Source organism: Physeter macrocephalus, chromosome 14 (assembly GCF_002837175.3).
Source record: "Physeter macrocephalus isolate SW-GA chromosome 14, ASM283717v5, whole genome shotgun sequence".
Taxonomy (NCBI): Eukaryota; Metazoa; Chordata; class Mammalia; order Artiodactyla; family Physeteridae; genus Physeter; species Physeter macrocephalus.
Genome location: NC_041227.1, coordinates 117,606,058 through 117,619,448, shown reverse-complemented (window position 1 = coordinate 117,619,448; position 13,391 = coordinate 117,606,058). Strand labels below are relative to the sequence as shown.

At 44.3% G+C, this 13,391-nt stretch overlaps 2 protein-coding genes across 3 annotated transcripts in view; one reads left to right on the top strand and one right to left on the bottom strand.

The window, feature by feature from the left end:
• The window catches only part of CFAP97D1 (CFAP97 domain containing 1), a 14,226-nt gene extending 3,505 nt beyond the window's left edge, over positions 1-10,721 (bottom strand). The window contains exons 1-5 of one of the 2 annotated variants that reach the window (XM_007127967.2): positions 10,532-10,721; positions 9,964-10,034; positions 9,574-9,692; positions 8,681-8,804; positions 8,130-8,186 (exon numbers count right to left, since the gene is read on the bottom strand). In XM_007127967.2, coding sequence (XP_007128029.2) covers positions 8,139-8,186; positions 8,681-8,804; positions 9,574-9,692; positions 9,964-10,034; positions 10,532-10,655 — 486 coding nt within the window. In that variant the 5' untranslated portion in view covers positions 10,656-10,721 and the 3' untranslated portion in view covers positions 8,130-8,138. Of the gene's footprint in view, positions 1-8,129; positions 8,187-8,626; positions 8,805-9,573; positions 9,693-9,963; positions 10,035-10,531 lie in introns of those variants that run through there. The other variant, XM_055090347.1, reaches the window with a different exon arrangement.
• Positions 10,722-12,138: 1,417 nt separating this feature from the next.
• Positions 12,139-13,391, top strand: part of DUSP3 (dual specificity phosphatase 3) — a 10,452-nt gene continuing 9,199 nt past the window's right edge. The window contains exon 1 of the mRNA XM_007127968.2: positions 12,139-12,336. Coding sequence (XP_007128030.1) covers positions 12,212-12,336 — 125 coding nt within the window. The 5' untranslated portion in view covers positions 12,139-12,211. The remainder of the gene's footprint in view (positions 12,337-13,391) is intronic.

Sequence of the window (13,391 nt, the reverse complement as noted above, 5' to 3'; positions counted from 1 at the left end):
AGGCCACAACAGTGAGAGGCCCGCGTACCGCAAAAAAAAAAAAAAAAAAAAAAGAAGTGAGGAATGTGTTCCCAGCTAGAATTTACAATAATATGCAGTGTGGTTGCAGCTTCTAAGACTGAAAATAGGCTGCTTACACGTGTAAATTTTCAAGCTCTTTTCCTCATGAGCAAAAAAAGGAGGCCAGGTGAAGGGCGAAGCACCAGGGAGAAGATCTGCTGCCTGTTTAGAAATTTCCATTTTTGCCTTCTTACACAAGGATACCTATGTCACATTCTAGCTCATGAACCTGGTAGGTCCACCTAACAGGATCACATTCTTTAGACCTTTCTAGCAAAAGGATGAGGACCTCTTTGCACTTACAAAGTACTGGATTCTTATCAAGTGAAATTAGTCTTGAGCTGTTCCACAGAGAACCAGCACAGGGAGGGCAGCTGCCCTTTGAAGTGGAATGGCATATGCCAAGTTGTGTGTATTATTCAGGAGAGCCAGGATCTAAACTCAGCTCTCAGGCAAAAAACACATAAGTTAAAATTATTCCAGAAAAATCACCTAGGGAGGCCCCTTGGTGGAGATCCTCACCAACTCTCAAGTCCCATCTGGGTGGTTTTTTTCCCCCATTGTAGGAGCGCAGTGGCTGAATAACAGATGATTTTTTTTTTTTATTTCATACTACAACAGACATTTTCCGCTTCTTAATATTTTTGCACAATTGTCAGATGAAATAGTAATCATTCCCTTCATGTGTATTGTGAAACAAGGCATTAAAATATGATGCCTGCTTTATTTCCTGTCAAAATAGCCTTCTCACCCTCTAAGGCAAGCTGTGTTGACAGCTGTTTGGCTGCTACGAAATCTGTGAGTAGAATGGACAGGGCCACAGAGATAGGTCATTTGTAAAGTGTTTTTGCTGTTCGTAAAAAGAAAAGTCTTATTTAAAAAAAAAAAAAGCACCTGTTTACAGATATATATTGGTGGAATGTGTGTAAAGTCAATTCCCAGCCCCATTCCAGTCAGTAGCACATACGTTCTGACCCCCTGGGCAAAATTTTTGCAAAAGTCCATCACTGTGGGTCTCACACCAAGAAATCTGCTTATTTCATACCTCTCAAAATGTACCTTTTCTTCCCCCTTGGGCCCTCAAATGCTGGTAAGCTCTCTGCCTGTGTCTACAATCAGAGAGAATGTGAGCTCTGGAGGGCTTGTCTAGGTCAAGAATGCTAGACAGGTGGGGCATATGTGCTGCCACCAACCATTCTTATACCCATGGCAGACAGCACTAACTGATTACAGTGCTCTCTTGCTGAATGTAGGCACTGCTTTGGATCTTTCAGGATATAGTATCCAGTCTCAACTGAGCAGAATGGGCAAGTGAGTTATCCTGTTTGCCATCCTTGATCCATAAATTTGTAATCTTCTCTACCATCCACTCCACTCCTTGAAGGAAATGGGTTTAAGAAAATTATAACCATCTGTCCTTCACAGGCAATGCTTAGCTATGTTAAACATTAGCCAGTTGTGCTTTTACCATTGTATGTTTGAAAACATACGTGCTTTAAGACATGTGACCCATCAAAGTTTTACATCCACTTACCCAGGGTTACATCATTTATGCCACCACTCACAGGATCATGCGTCCAAAAAAATGAAAGCATTTGTTGACTTATTTAATAACTACAGACCAACATATGCACAAAACTCATTCTTGAATCATATAGTTTAGAACTAATAAGCAGCATTTCTCTAAATGGTGGAGTCGATATGGATTTTTTTTTTTTCCTGCCCTTTGAATACAGTCTCAAACTGCTTCCTTTAAAAGTCAGGCTTGTGGTTTCAGAACAAGATGAGGTAGAATCATTTTTCCCTCCTCCTCAACTCTAAATACAACTTAAAACCTTGGAAATTTATTAAAAAGACAATGATAAAAGGACTCTGAAAGCTGGAAAGAAGATGGTGGATTGATTAGGGAACCTCAGGACTTGAGGAACAACAACGTGGTGACTTTCCTGGGTTTCCTTTTCATCTCCCACACCCGACTGGGCTCTGGAGAGGCCTGCAACCCAGAACCACCAACAGACAGAGACAGGAAAGAAAAAAGGAAGGAAGGAAAAAAGGGAGGGAGGGAGGGAGGGAGAGAGAAAGGGAGAAAAGCTTGCTTTCTCTGCCAAAGGACAGGGAAGGGGAAGCCTAGTAGAGACCTCCTGGGGAGCTCCAGCCCTAGCTCCACACCTGGGTACCAGCAGGTGGCCCAGTTCATTCAGAGCAGGATTGAAGCCCTATGTCTCCCTGCCCTCCACCCAGTGATATTAGGAGACCCAGGCCCAGCAGTGTCTGCCTGCCCCTCTGCAGAAGGTGGTCCAGCAACACTGTGCAGCCCAGGGAAGCACCTTCCTACACTGCAGAAGACACCAGCAGGGATTGAGTGGGAGTCCTGGCAGCACCCAAAGAACAAGCAGACCAGAATAGTACTGCGAAGGCTCAGGAAACTATAATGTCATTGGAAATAAAACCCATAAAAAGGGCAGAAACTTATACACTACACCTAAACAGGACTCCTACCTGCTCTAATAGAAGATGTAAATAGCATTAAGAGATTCCTAACGTAATTACCCAAATATCCAGGGTACAATAGAAAATCACTCATCATATCCCAAACCAGGAAAACCCCAATCTAAATAAGAAAAAAAAAATCAGCCGATACCAATATGATATGATTCAGATGTTGGAATTTATCTAACAAGGATTTTAAAGCAATTGTAGTAAAAATACTTCAACAATCAATAACAAATTCTCTTGAAAAAAAAATTTTTAAACGGAAAATCTTAGCAAAGAAATAGAAGCTGTGAAAATTAACCAAGTGGAAATTACAGAAATGAAAAGTTATTGTAAAATTTAAAATTCAGATAAACTCAATAATAGAGTAGAAATGACAGAAGATCAAATCAGGGTACTTGAGGACAGATCAATAAAATTTACTCAATCTGAACAACAGACTGGGGAAAAAAAAAGAGAGCCTCAAGGACCCATGAGACAGTAACAAAAGAGCTAACACTTGTCTCCTCAGAGTCCCAGAAGGAGAGGAGAAAGTGTGGGACCAAAAAGTACTCAAAGAAATAATAGCTGAAAATTCCCCAAATTTGATGAAAGATATAAATCTACATATTCAAGAAGCTGATAAACTCAAAATAAGATAAGCCCAAAGAAATCCATACCAAGATACATCATAATTAATCTTCTGAAAACTAAAGACTAAGGAAAAAAGAGAAACAATGGGGAAGGAACACTAACGCAAGTTCTATTTTAGTATTACTATCAAGGAGACTGTGGAGGCCAGAAAAAGTGACACAACATTTATCAAGTGCTGACAGCAAAGATTGTCAACTTTGAATGCTATATGTGAGGAAACTATCCTTCAGGAACAAAGGGGAAATAAAGACATTCTTAGATGAAGGGAAACTAACAGAATTTGTCAAGACTGACACTTAAACAATGGCTAAAGGAAGCTCTCCAAAAAAAATGGCAGAAGGCTGGGACTTTCAGAAAGGAAAAAAAACAACTGAAAAGGTAAAAATAGAAATAAGCATAATAGATTGTTCTTCACCTCTTGAGTTTCTTTATCCATATTTTCTGGTTGAAACAAAAGTTATAACCCCATCTGATGTGATGCTCTATGTATGCAGAGGAAATACATAGGATAATTATATTCTAAAAGTGAGGAAGATAAAGGGACCAGTTAAAAGACAGAAATTGGTAGAGTGGATTAAAAAAATTTGACCCAACTATACGTCATCTATAAGTGTTCATAGGTAGTCAGAAAGTAACGATGGAAACTTAAATATTATGCAAACAATGTTTTAAAAAACATCATTTTAAAAGGCTATATTATTATCAGATAAAGTAGATTTCAGAGAAAGACAATTACTAGGGACAAAGAGGGACATTATAAAATGGTAAAAAGGATCACTCCACCAAGTAGTATAGCAATCCTAAATGTGTATGCACCAAACACCAGAGCTTTAAAATACATGAAGCAGGGACTTCCCTGGTGATGCAGTGATTAAGGATCTGCCTGCCATTTCAGGGGACACGGGTTCGATCCCTGGTCCGGGAAGGTCCCATATGCCGCGGAGCAACTAAGCCCATGTGTCACAACTACTAAGCCTGCGCTCTAGAGCACGTGAGCCACAACTACTGAAGGCCACGTGCCTAGAGCCCGTGCTCTGCAACAAGAGAAGCCACCACAATGAGAAGCCCGCGCACCACAATGAAGAGTAGCGCCTGCTCGCCACAACTAGAGAAAGCCCACGCTCAGCAATGAAGACCCAACACAGTCAAAGATAAATAAATAAAAAATAAGTTCATTTAAAAAAACAGCTTGAGCACCAGTTACTTTAAAAATAAATAAATAAGATACATGAAGCAAAAACTGATAGAGCTAAAAGTTGAAATAGACAAATCTACAGTTATAATTGGGGAATTCAACACCCTACTCTCAGCAACTGATAGAACTAGAACAGAAAGTTATCCAGCGTATGAAAGAACTGAACACCATCAACCAACAGGATCTAATTGACATTATAAAACACTTCCCCCAACAGCAGCACAATATACATTCTTTTCAAATGTCCATGAAATATTCACCTAGATAGGCCATATTAATAAATTTTAAAAGAATTGGAAATATAGAGTATGTTCTCTGACCATAATGGACTCAAACTAGAAATCAATAACAGAAGGACAACAGGAAAATCTCCAGACGTTTAAAAGAATACCTAATATAACCTGAGCAGTTCATGGAAACTTCCTAGAGAACGGACTCTCTTGTATAAATAATGTATAGGTGTTTTCCAGGTAAAGACATAGAACTATGGATTTTCCAGCTAGAGGGGACAACAGATGAATGGGATGAGAAGAAAACATGTCTTCTGTTAGTTTAAAAAAGGCAAGGAAGGATGAGATATAAGTTTGCAGACATTTGTCATTTTTGTGAGATTCTAGTATCTGAGCCTCATTCTAACTGGGGGGAAATTTCCTATTCTGGTAAGAATGAGCAGCAAGAACCCATGTCCAGCATTGGAAAAAGGCAGATACTCATTCTCCCAACCTCCCTTGCAGATAAGGAATGGGCATATGTGATCTAAGTTACACCAATCAGATACACCTTCACTGACTTGGAATTGGGAGATAGTGACACAAAATGGCAGGGACAAAGAAGACTTTTCAGAGGCAGCACTAGCAGGTCAGCAAGATACAGTTCTAGATAGAGCAAGGGCAGCTGTGCTAGCCACAGTGCCACAGATCAGTTCTACAGCAAGACTTGGGGCTTTGTCCCTTGATGTGCCGCTTGAAGCTGGGTTCTGCAGTTTTCTAGCAAATACTGTTAACTATTTCATATTCTTTCAATAAATTACTTCACTACTTAAAGTCAATTTCTGTTGCTTGAACTAAGAATTCCTGTTGATAGAGGCTTCCAAGACAGGAGGAACAGGATTGAGGGGGGGCCATATTAAGAAGTGTGGCTCATTCTGGAAGGAAGGGCAAATCATTGAAGGGATTAAGCTAGAAAGGGATATGGGCATATTTTTGCATTAATAATGCCGGTTGTAAATCACAAGTGCCTGAAATGGGCAGTCGCACTTACAAAGACTGAGAAGCAGGACCGGTAGATTAAAAGTATGCAGGAAGGAGGAAGGGATGAAAGAGAGGGAGTAAAGGATGACGGCCAGACTTCTCACCTGGATGTCTAGAAGAATGGTTCCTCAAACTGAGATGAACTGGAACCAGTTTAAAAATGAATTTACATTTGGACATATTGATTTTTTCTTTAAACGTTTTATTTTGAGATAATTGTAGATTGACATGTGTGAAAGAAATAATACAGAGACATCCTGTGTACCCTTAACCCAGTTTCCCCAGGTGGTAGCACCTTACAAAACTATACACAATATCACAGCCAGGATATTGATATGAGAGAGTCAGGATAGAGAACAGTTTCACCATTGATAAATTGAATGTCATCAAAATTAAAATGCTTTGCTCTGTGAAAGATGAAACGATAAATTACAGAAAAAATATTTTGCAGATCACATATCCAACAAAGGGCCTGGATCTAGAATATGTAAAAAAACCCTCAAAATTCAATTAAAAAAAAAAACAATCCAATTAGAAAATGGGCAAATGCAACAATATTTTACCAAAGAGGATATACAGATAGCAAGTAAGCATATGAAGGATGTTCAACTTCATTCATTAGAGAAATGCAAGTTAAAACCACACGAGATGTTACTGCACACGTTATAATGCCTAAAATTAAAAATGGTGGTCACATCAAATGCTGCTGAGGATGTGGAAAAACTGGCTCACTCATCCATTGCTGGTGGGAATGTAAATGGTACAGCCACTCTGGAAATAGCTTTACAGTTTTTTTTAAAATGGACTTATCATACAACCCCACAAATACACTCTTGGGCATTTATTCCAGAGGAATCAAACTTATTTTCATGCAGAAACTTGTGCGCAAAAGTTCACAGTAGCCTTATTCAAAACAGTCAAAAAACTAGAAACTACCCAAATGTCCTGCAATAGGTCAATGGTACATTCATAAACTGTGGTACATTCCTACCATGGAATACTACTCAGCAATAAAAAGGAATGAACTATTGGTATACACAACCTGGATGAACCTCAAGGAAATTATATGGAGTGAAAAAAGCCAATCTGAAAAGAATGGATACATACTGCATGACCCCATTTATGTAACACTCATGAAACAGCATAATTACAGAGATGGAAAACAGATTAGTGATTGCCAGGGGTTAGGGCTGGAGGAAGAGGGAGGCTGTGGCCAAAAGGGGTAGCACAGTAGAGTATTTCCATAATGGTACAGTTAACTGTCTCGAATGTGGTTGTACTTATACAAAACTAGACATGCTAGTTACATAAAACTAGCTATACACCTACATACAAATGAGTGCATGTATAATTGTGAATTTATATATGCTCTATAGATTGTAGCAATGTCACCTTCCTGGATTGATACCGTACTGTATTTACACAAGATGTTAACATTGGGGGAAGCTGGGTGAAGGGTGCAGGAGGCCCCACCGTATATTTATTTGCAACTTCCTGTAAATCTAATTATTTTAAAATAAAACATTTATTTATTTGTGATAAGAACATATAAGATCTACTCTCTTTCAAAATAATTAGACCAATTACAGAAGACATGCAGCACTGTCTTGTCATGTGTTCATACGCTTTTGTTTTCCATTTTGACAGAGCTGAACTTGTGGCTGGATCATCACACCCCACCTATTCTCTCCCCCGGGGTGGTGGTGATGGTGTATGATTTAAAAAGTTGTCTCTTTCTCTCTCTCATTAAAACTTTTCATAGCCCCCCATAAAAATGCTTGTTGCATCTTTCCTTCTGCCTGCCCCATTCTGTCTCCATTTGGGGATGGGACTTAAAGCCTTTGGGTACTTTAAATGTAACTTACTCATTTTATGTTCCAAGCTTTATTGTAGCATCCTAAGACCGAGCATTCGGCCACTTACGAGTGTCTTGAAATCCTAAGCAGCTAAGAAATCCTAGGGCCTTCTCTTGTCTTTTCCATGGTGAGTAACCTTGTATTCAGGGAGAGGACAGGGAGAGAAATGGAGAGCCATCAATTACACAGAACTGTTCTTTGGAAAGCTTGAGTGTCCATTTATCCTTCTCCCCAGGGGCAGCGGCGGAGCGGGGAAACTTAGTCATTACTAATAATATGAAATAATACAAAATGCCAACACAATGTTACTTTTGAACAGTGACAGAGATCTGTAATATAAGTTTAGCATAATATTAAAGCCACAAGACCGCCTGTTTATGTCTTATCGAAACAAATCACTTCCCCTTAGACTCACATAAACCCTCAAAGCTGGTGACAAAAGGCAGTCATTTCCTACTTGTATGCAGAGAGGAAACAAAGACAGAGCTCTAGTCCCTGACTGGATGGCCAATCAATATTACAGAAGAGCAAAATCCACCCCTTAGTTGGGCCCCTCGTTCTCCATCTACACGGTTTTTAGGACTTTGGCATCAACTGTGATCACCGTGTTCTCTAATAAAGTGCAGCCGTGTGAAGACATACCTATTCATCTCAGGAGAGAACATATTTGGTTGTATTTCTGATATAGCGCCTTGAATTCTTGAAGGAAAAGAATCAGAAAGATTTATGTCAATGCCAGGATGCCGATATGAAAGTTGAAGTTCTAAATCCTACGGATGGCTTAGAAAAGGCTTCCAGACCAAAGCCAGGGAGTGGAAGTTTATAAGAGCACTGCAGATGGCTTTTTTTTTTTCCTTCTTGAAGAGCCATTCCTAAATGAAGCAAATCAACCACATACTGAATTGTATGCCCTCATCCCCTTTGCTTGTCCGTTCAGCCTGAATGAATTAAGGGATGAGGGAAGATGCTACCAGATATTCTCTGAAGCTGACACATAATGGCTTTGCTACCAAGCTGGTGGATGGTTTGCTCCTGTTGTTAGCTTTGTAGGCTCTGGGTAGTTTTTCTTTCAACGATTGTTGCATTTCTCATGATTTCACCCTCAGCCGCTTAGGGGGGGGTCTCTCCTGAGATTGGCTCTACTCTGAACGCAAACTGTGCGTGCATAGGAATATCACAGAGTACCCACGTGCCTGCCAGTCTAACTCCAACGACCTGAGGTCATAGTGGGGTTTGCAATCACCAAGCCTCTTCAGAATGCCCTGGTTTTCCATGGTGATTCTCACTAGCTCCCGGTTCCTTGTTTCTCTGTTTAAGCTGAAAAATACAAAATCCCAAGATGCGTGAAGAATAAAGTTCTCCTCCTGGATGGGAGTGGGGGAGATGAAGTCGTGATGTCATAAATCCAGGCTGCCAGAGTGCAGGGAACCAGCTGTCCCGCAGAGCCCTGAGGCGCTGTACGCCTGTTGAACCAGACCACACTCCGGGAAACGTGCAAAGCCTTTTCAGATTAAGATCAGTGGTTCTCAGCCCCGCTGCCTACTAGAAAATTCTACTTTATTGGTCTGGGATGGAGCTTGGGCATTGGCATTTTGCAAAAGCTTCCCAGGCATTATTATGTGAAACCAGGATTGAGAATCTCTGGTTTAGAGGATGAAGGCCCTGATCACACTGCATAACTATTTACATAAATGTCCCCTTTACCTGACATTGGGTTCTTTGGAGTTAGGAGATATACTTCTCATTTCACCTTTATAGTCCTGGTGCTTAGCACATGGTAGTTCAGGAAATATTTGCGGAAACAATTTTAAGAGTGCTGTAATCCCAGCTATATGGTCACCATTTTACAAAAGTGCTTTCTTGTGACAAACTCTGAATAGGACTCTGAAGAGTCTCTTAGAGGGAAAAAAAGCTCTTTAATGCTAGAGAAAGGTCCCTGTTTGGGGTGGTTTTCTTTCTCCTTAGCTTGGTCTCTTTGGTTATCCCTCAAGATAACGTCCCTTAAGTATTCCTCTGGCACTAAAACCCAACAAGGGTGAAGTCAATTTTGACTTTTGGAAAATGAAATGAAGAGAAAGAACACTACCTCTTAGAAGAATATTCGTTCCAGCAATCCACCTTGGCGGGGCCGCGGTGGGCGTTGGCAATTTTCTGACACAGTTGCTTGTTTTCATATTCGATTTTGTCGATTCTCTTTTGTTCACCCTGGTGAGAAACCCCACCCCATCATGGTGACGTCATTGCTACATGGTGCTCCATCACACAATGGCTCAGCGTCCCCCTCCTCTGGGATTGTGCGAAAGGGGCACGTTGGGGGCCACAGTGGAGACTGGGAGAGAAGCTGAGGAATCCAGGGGTGGTGTGTATGGGGAGGAGAAGGATGAATGAATCTTTGGTGAGGTGGGAATTTAGAAGGCTCTGCGAAACTGGCCCTCTTTAAGACATAGATAAAATCAATAATGGCAGGAACAAGTACCTGTAGTTTGCTCAGTTTTAAAATGTGATGTTTGTACACCACTGGAGGCTTGGTATCAACAGTAGGCTTCACTAGAGAGGGGGGAAGAGAGCAATGTTACATCACAGGTGTCCTCTTAGTAGCCTTAGAAAATCTGCTCACATTCTAGACAATGGCCCTGATTAAAACATTACACGTTTGAATTCTGAACTAATCCAGTTCAGGAATTTTGGTTTAGTTGACTTTCCCAAACTGACATCTTTTGGAGAGTTTTGAGCAGACATGAGAGAATGGTGAGGGCTGTGAAAAATAAAACTTACAGACATAAATATCCTTTGAATCTAATGAAAGAAACCTTTCTCCCACCCTTTCCCAGTACGACTAGCCTGGCTACTGGACGCTGAAGTCCTATCCTCTGTCTACCTTACTTTGGCTTTAAAGAGTTTAAATGAGCATATCCATCAAATGAACTCCCTGGTGGAAGATAAATTTGCAAAGGCGTGTATTAGTCTGGTTTACTGTCAATCTCTCTAAGGTGGGCCCTTCCAGAACCCTAATCGCAGTGTCCAGTTCAAATTGCCCCACGTACCTATTTGTATTCTATTCTTATGAAATACGTAGTGGCCAAAGTCCAGTTTCTTCCTGAATGATGTGCTCTGTCTATGATTAGAGACGATTACAGGGTAGGCTAGATAATCCACGGAACTGTTCATCTTCTCTTCCTAGTCTCACTTCAGAAATGAGGCACCCAGGCTCCTCTGTGAGGTACTTAGCTGTCCCCATGAGGGGTTGTCATAGTTACCCAGTTATGACATCAGGGACAGGTCCCCCGGAAGAAGGAGGAGCCCCAGAGCATGCCTGGCCGTCCCTGGGCTTCTCTTTTGAGAGCTAACCCGGTCAAGATGAGGGCGGAGGCTCAGAAACTTCCCCAGCTGTCTGGAATGCAGGTGCCACCAACAGCAGCAGGAAAAGGTGTGGTGTCTGGGAGGGGTGGGAAGGCACGGGGTGGGAGTGGGGAGAAATCCAGCCTTGGTTACACACCTTGGGCTATAAGTTTAGTCTCCACTGCAATGGTTTCCCTGAAGGTGTGAGACTACAGCTGTTTGCAGAAGTAAAAAGACCTTAATGATGATTTGGTGAGGAAACTGACGTCCAGAGCAACAGCCAAACTGCTGTAGAACAAGTTAGTGGCAGAACTGGGCTCAGGATGCGGGTTTCCTGAATTCCCAGGACCACAGGTGCTTTTTGGAGAGGTGGGGGGATCTGCCATTTTCATGCAGCGTAGGAGAACAGAGACGGTCTTTTGCTGGCAGTTGGACCTCAGTAAATGATGAGTTGCTGACATCGTGTGGCTCATAGTGGGCTGGCAACTGCTCCAGGAAGGGCTGCAAAGGAGCGGGATTCATGTCCACACTAGCACAGGGTGTAGCACCTAGTGAGTGCGCTACACGTTTGCTGATGAAGAGAGGGAGAACGCCTATCCAGTGCTCACTATGTAGAGCTGGGCGCTTTCCTGGCATGTTAATCTTTCAAACAACCCTAGGAGTTAGGTGCTGTTATTACCCTCATTTTTTTCAGTAAACGTGCTCAGAGAGGTTAAGTCATTGCCCAGGGCCAGAATGCCATGCTTGCTTGCATAGAGCCCAAGCTTTAAGCACGATGCCAACTCTCACCGAAGGCTGGAAGAAATGTGCCCCAGAGTTGGGCTTCTCAAACTTTAACCTTCGTAGGGATCCCCAGCGGGGTGTACAAAATGCACATTCTCACTCAGCAGGTCTGAGCTGGGGCGGAGATTCTGCATTTCTGACCAGCTCCCGGGTGATGCCAACGCTGCTGGTCCGCAGCAGGCAGAGCTCACAAACGGAACCTGGGTGTCCCTGTAATCCTGAGAAAATTCAGCGACACTAGGGTGTACCCCGCTCAAGAGAAACTTTTATTGCGCCCTGCATTTAGTCCAGTGAAGTTACTGCACTTCCATGCCTTAACGTGGGGTGGGAAGAGGACCCCCCAAAACTCCGGAGTAGCGGCATCTCAGCCCCCTAACTCGGGCCCAGAGGTCTTCCCCCGCGTCCGCCTGGCGCCTGGCGGCGCGCACACTTCCCGGGAGCGGAGCGCGCCTGGCCGCTGGCGCTCCGCCGCTTCCCGCGCCCGGCGGGCCCGCCTCCGGGGCGGGACGGGGCGGGTCCCGGCTCCGGAGCCCCCGCCCAGCTGACCCGGCCGCTTTCCCTTAGCTTGCTGCTACCCCGGCGTGCAGGGCCCGGCCGCCGCCATGTCGGGCCCGTTTGAGCTCTCGGTGCAGGATCTCAACGACCTGCTGTCGGACGGCAGCGGCTGCTACAGCCTCCCGAGCCAGCCCTGCAACGAGGTCACCCCCAGGATCTACGTGGGCAACGCGTGAGTCGCCGCTCCCGGGCCCCGAGACACCCCAACGGCCCCTCCCCGGGGTGCCCCGCCCACCCGAGGGCTGGGGGTGGGGGCGTCGGCGGGCGCGGGTGGGGGAAGCCAGGGCGGGGTCGTTCCCCCGGAAGCCAAGGCGGGGGCTGGGCGGGGGCTGGGCGGGGGCTGGAGTTACCGCCCACCGTCGCGCCTAGGGCGGAGGGGCTGAACCCCGCCCCGCCCCAGCTCTGTTCTTCCCTTTGCTGGGTGGCGGAGACCCGGGCGCAGCTCGGGCAGCCCGGCGTCAGGCCCGAAGCCACAGCCCTCTAGGGGCTCGGCCTTGGGCGGTGTCGGGGCTACCAGGCTCACTTAACAGGTGGCCCTCTGTCACCCGGCCGGTCTCCGGCCCGCTCGTCATGTGACAGCTGCCTGGTTCTGCAGTGAGGTCACCGCGGAATGTCTGTCTTCGCTGCCATGGCAACAGGATGACGTCACAATTCGGGCGTGGAACTTTCCGGGCAGGGCAGGCCCAGATGTGGGAATTGACATATCGCAAACTAGGGGTCCAGAGACATGGGCCCGGGCTTCCTCGCTCCTCCGCCTGCCTTCCAGTTAGGGTTTGATTTATCTAGAATTCTAGAACGATCCAATGATAACCCCCCCCTAAGGACCTGAGCCATCACTTAGAAAAAGCTGCCGACCTTCTCACCACCAGGAAATGCATTTATTATTTATCACTGAGGAGTTCTTACCAAATTGATTTTCTCATTTTCTTTTAGTCAAACTACCAGTAAGAATTTCTCAGCAGCAGGAGAAAACCAGTGTTAACCATTCAGAGAGGTGCTGAAATACCAGCCAAAAGCAAAAAAATAGATTCCCATGCCTGTACAGCCTTGGGAGGGTGCAGGTTGGATTTTTTTTTTTTTTTTTTTTTTTGCGGTACGCGGGCCTCTCACTGTTGTGGCCTCTCCCGTTGCGGAGCACAGGCTCCGGACGCACAGGCTCAGTGGCCATGGCTCACGGGCCCAGCCGCTCCGCGGCATGTGGGATCTTCCCGGACCGGGGCACGAACC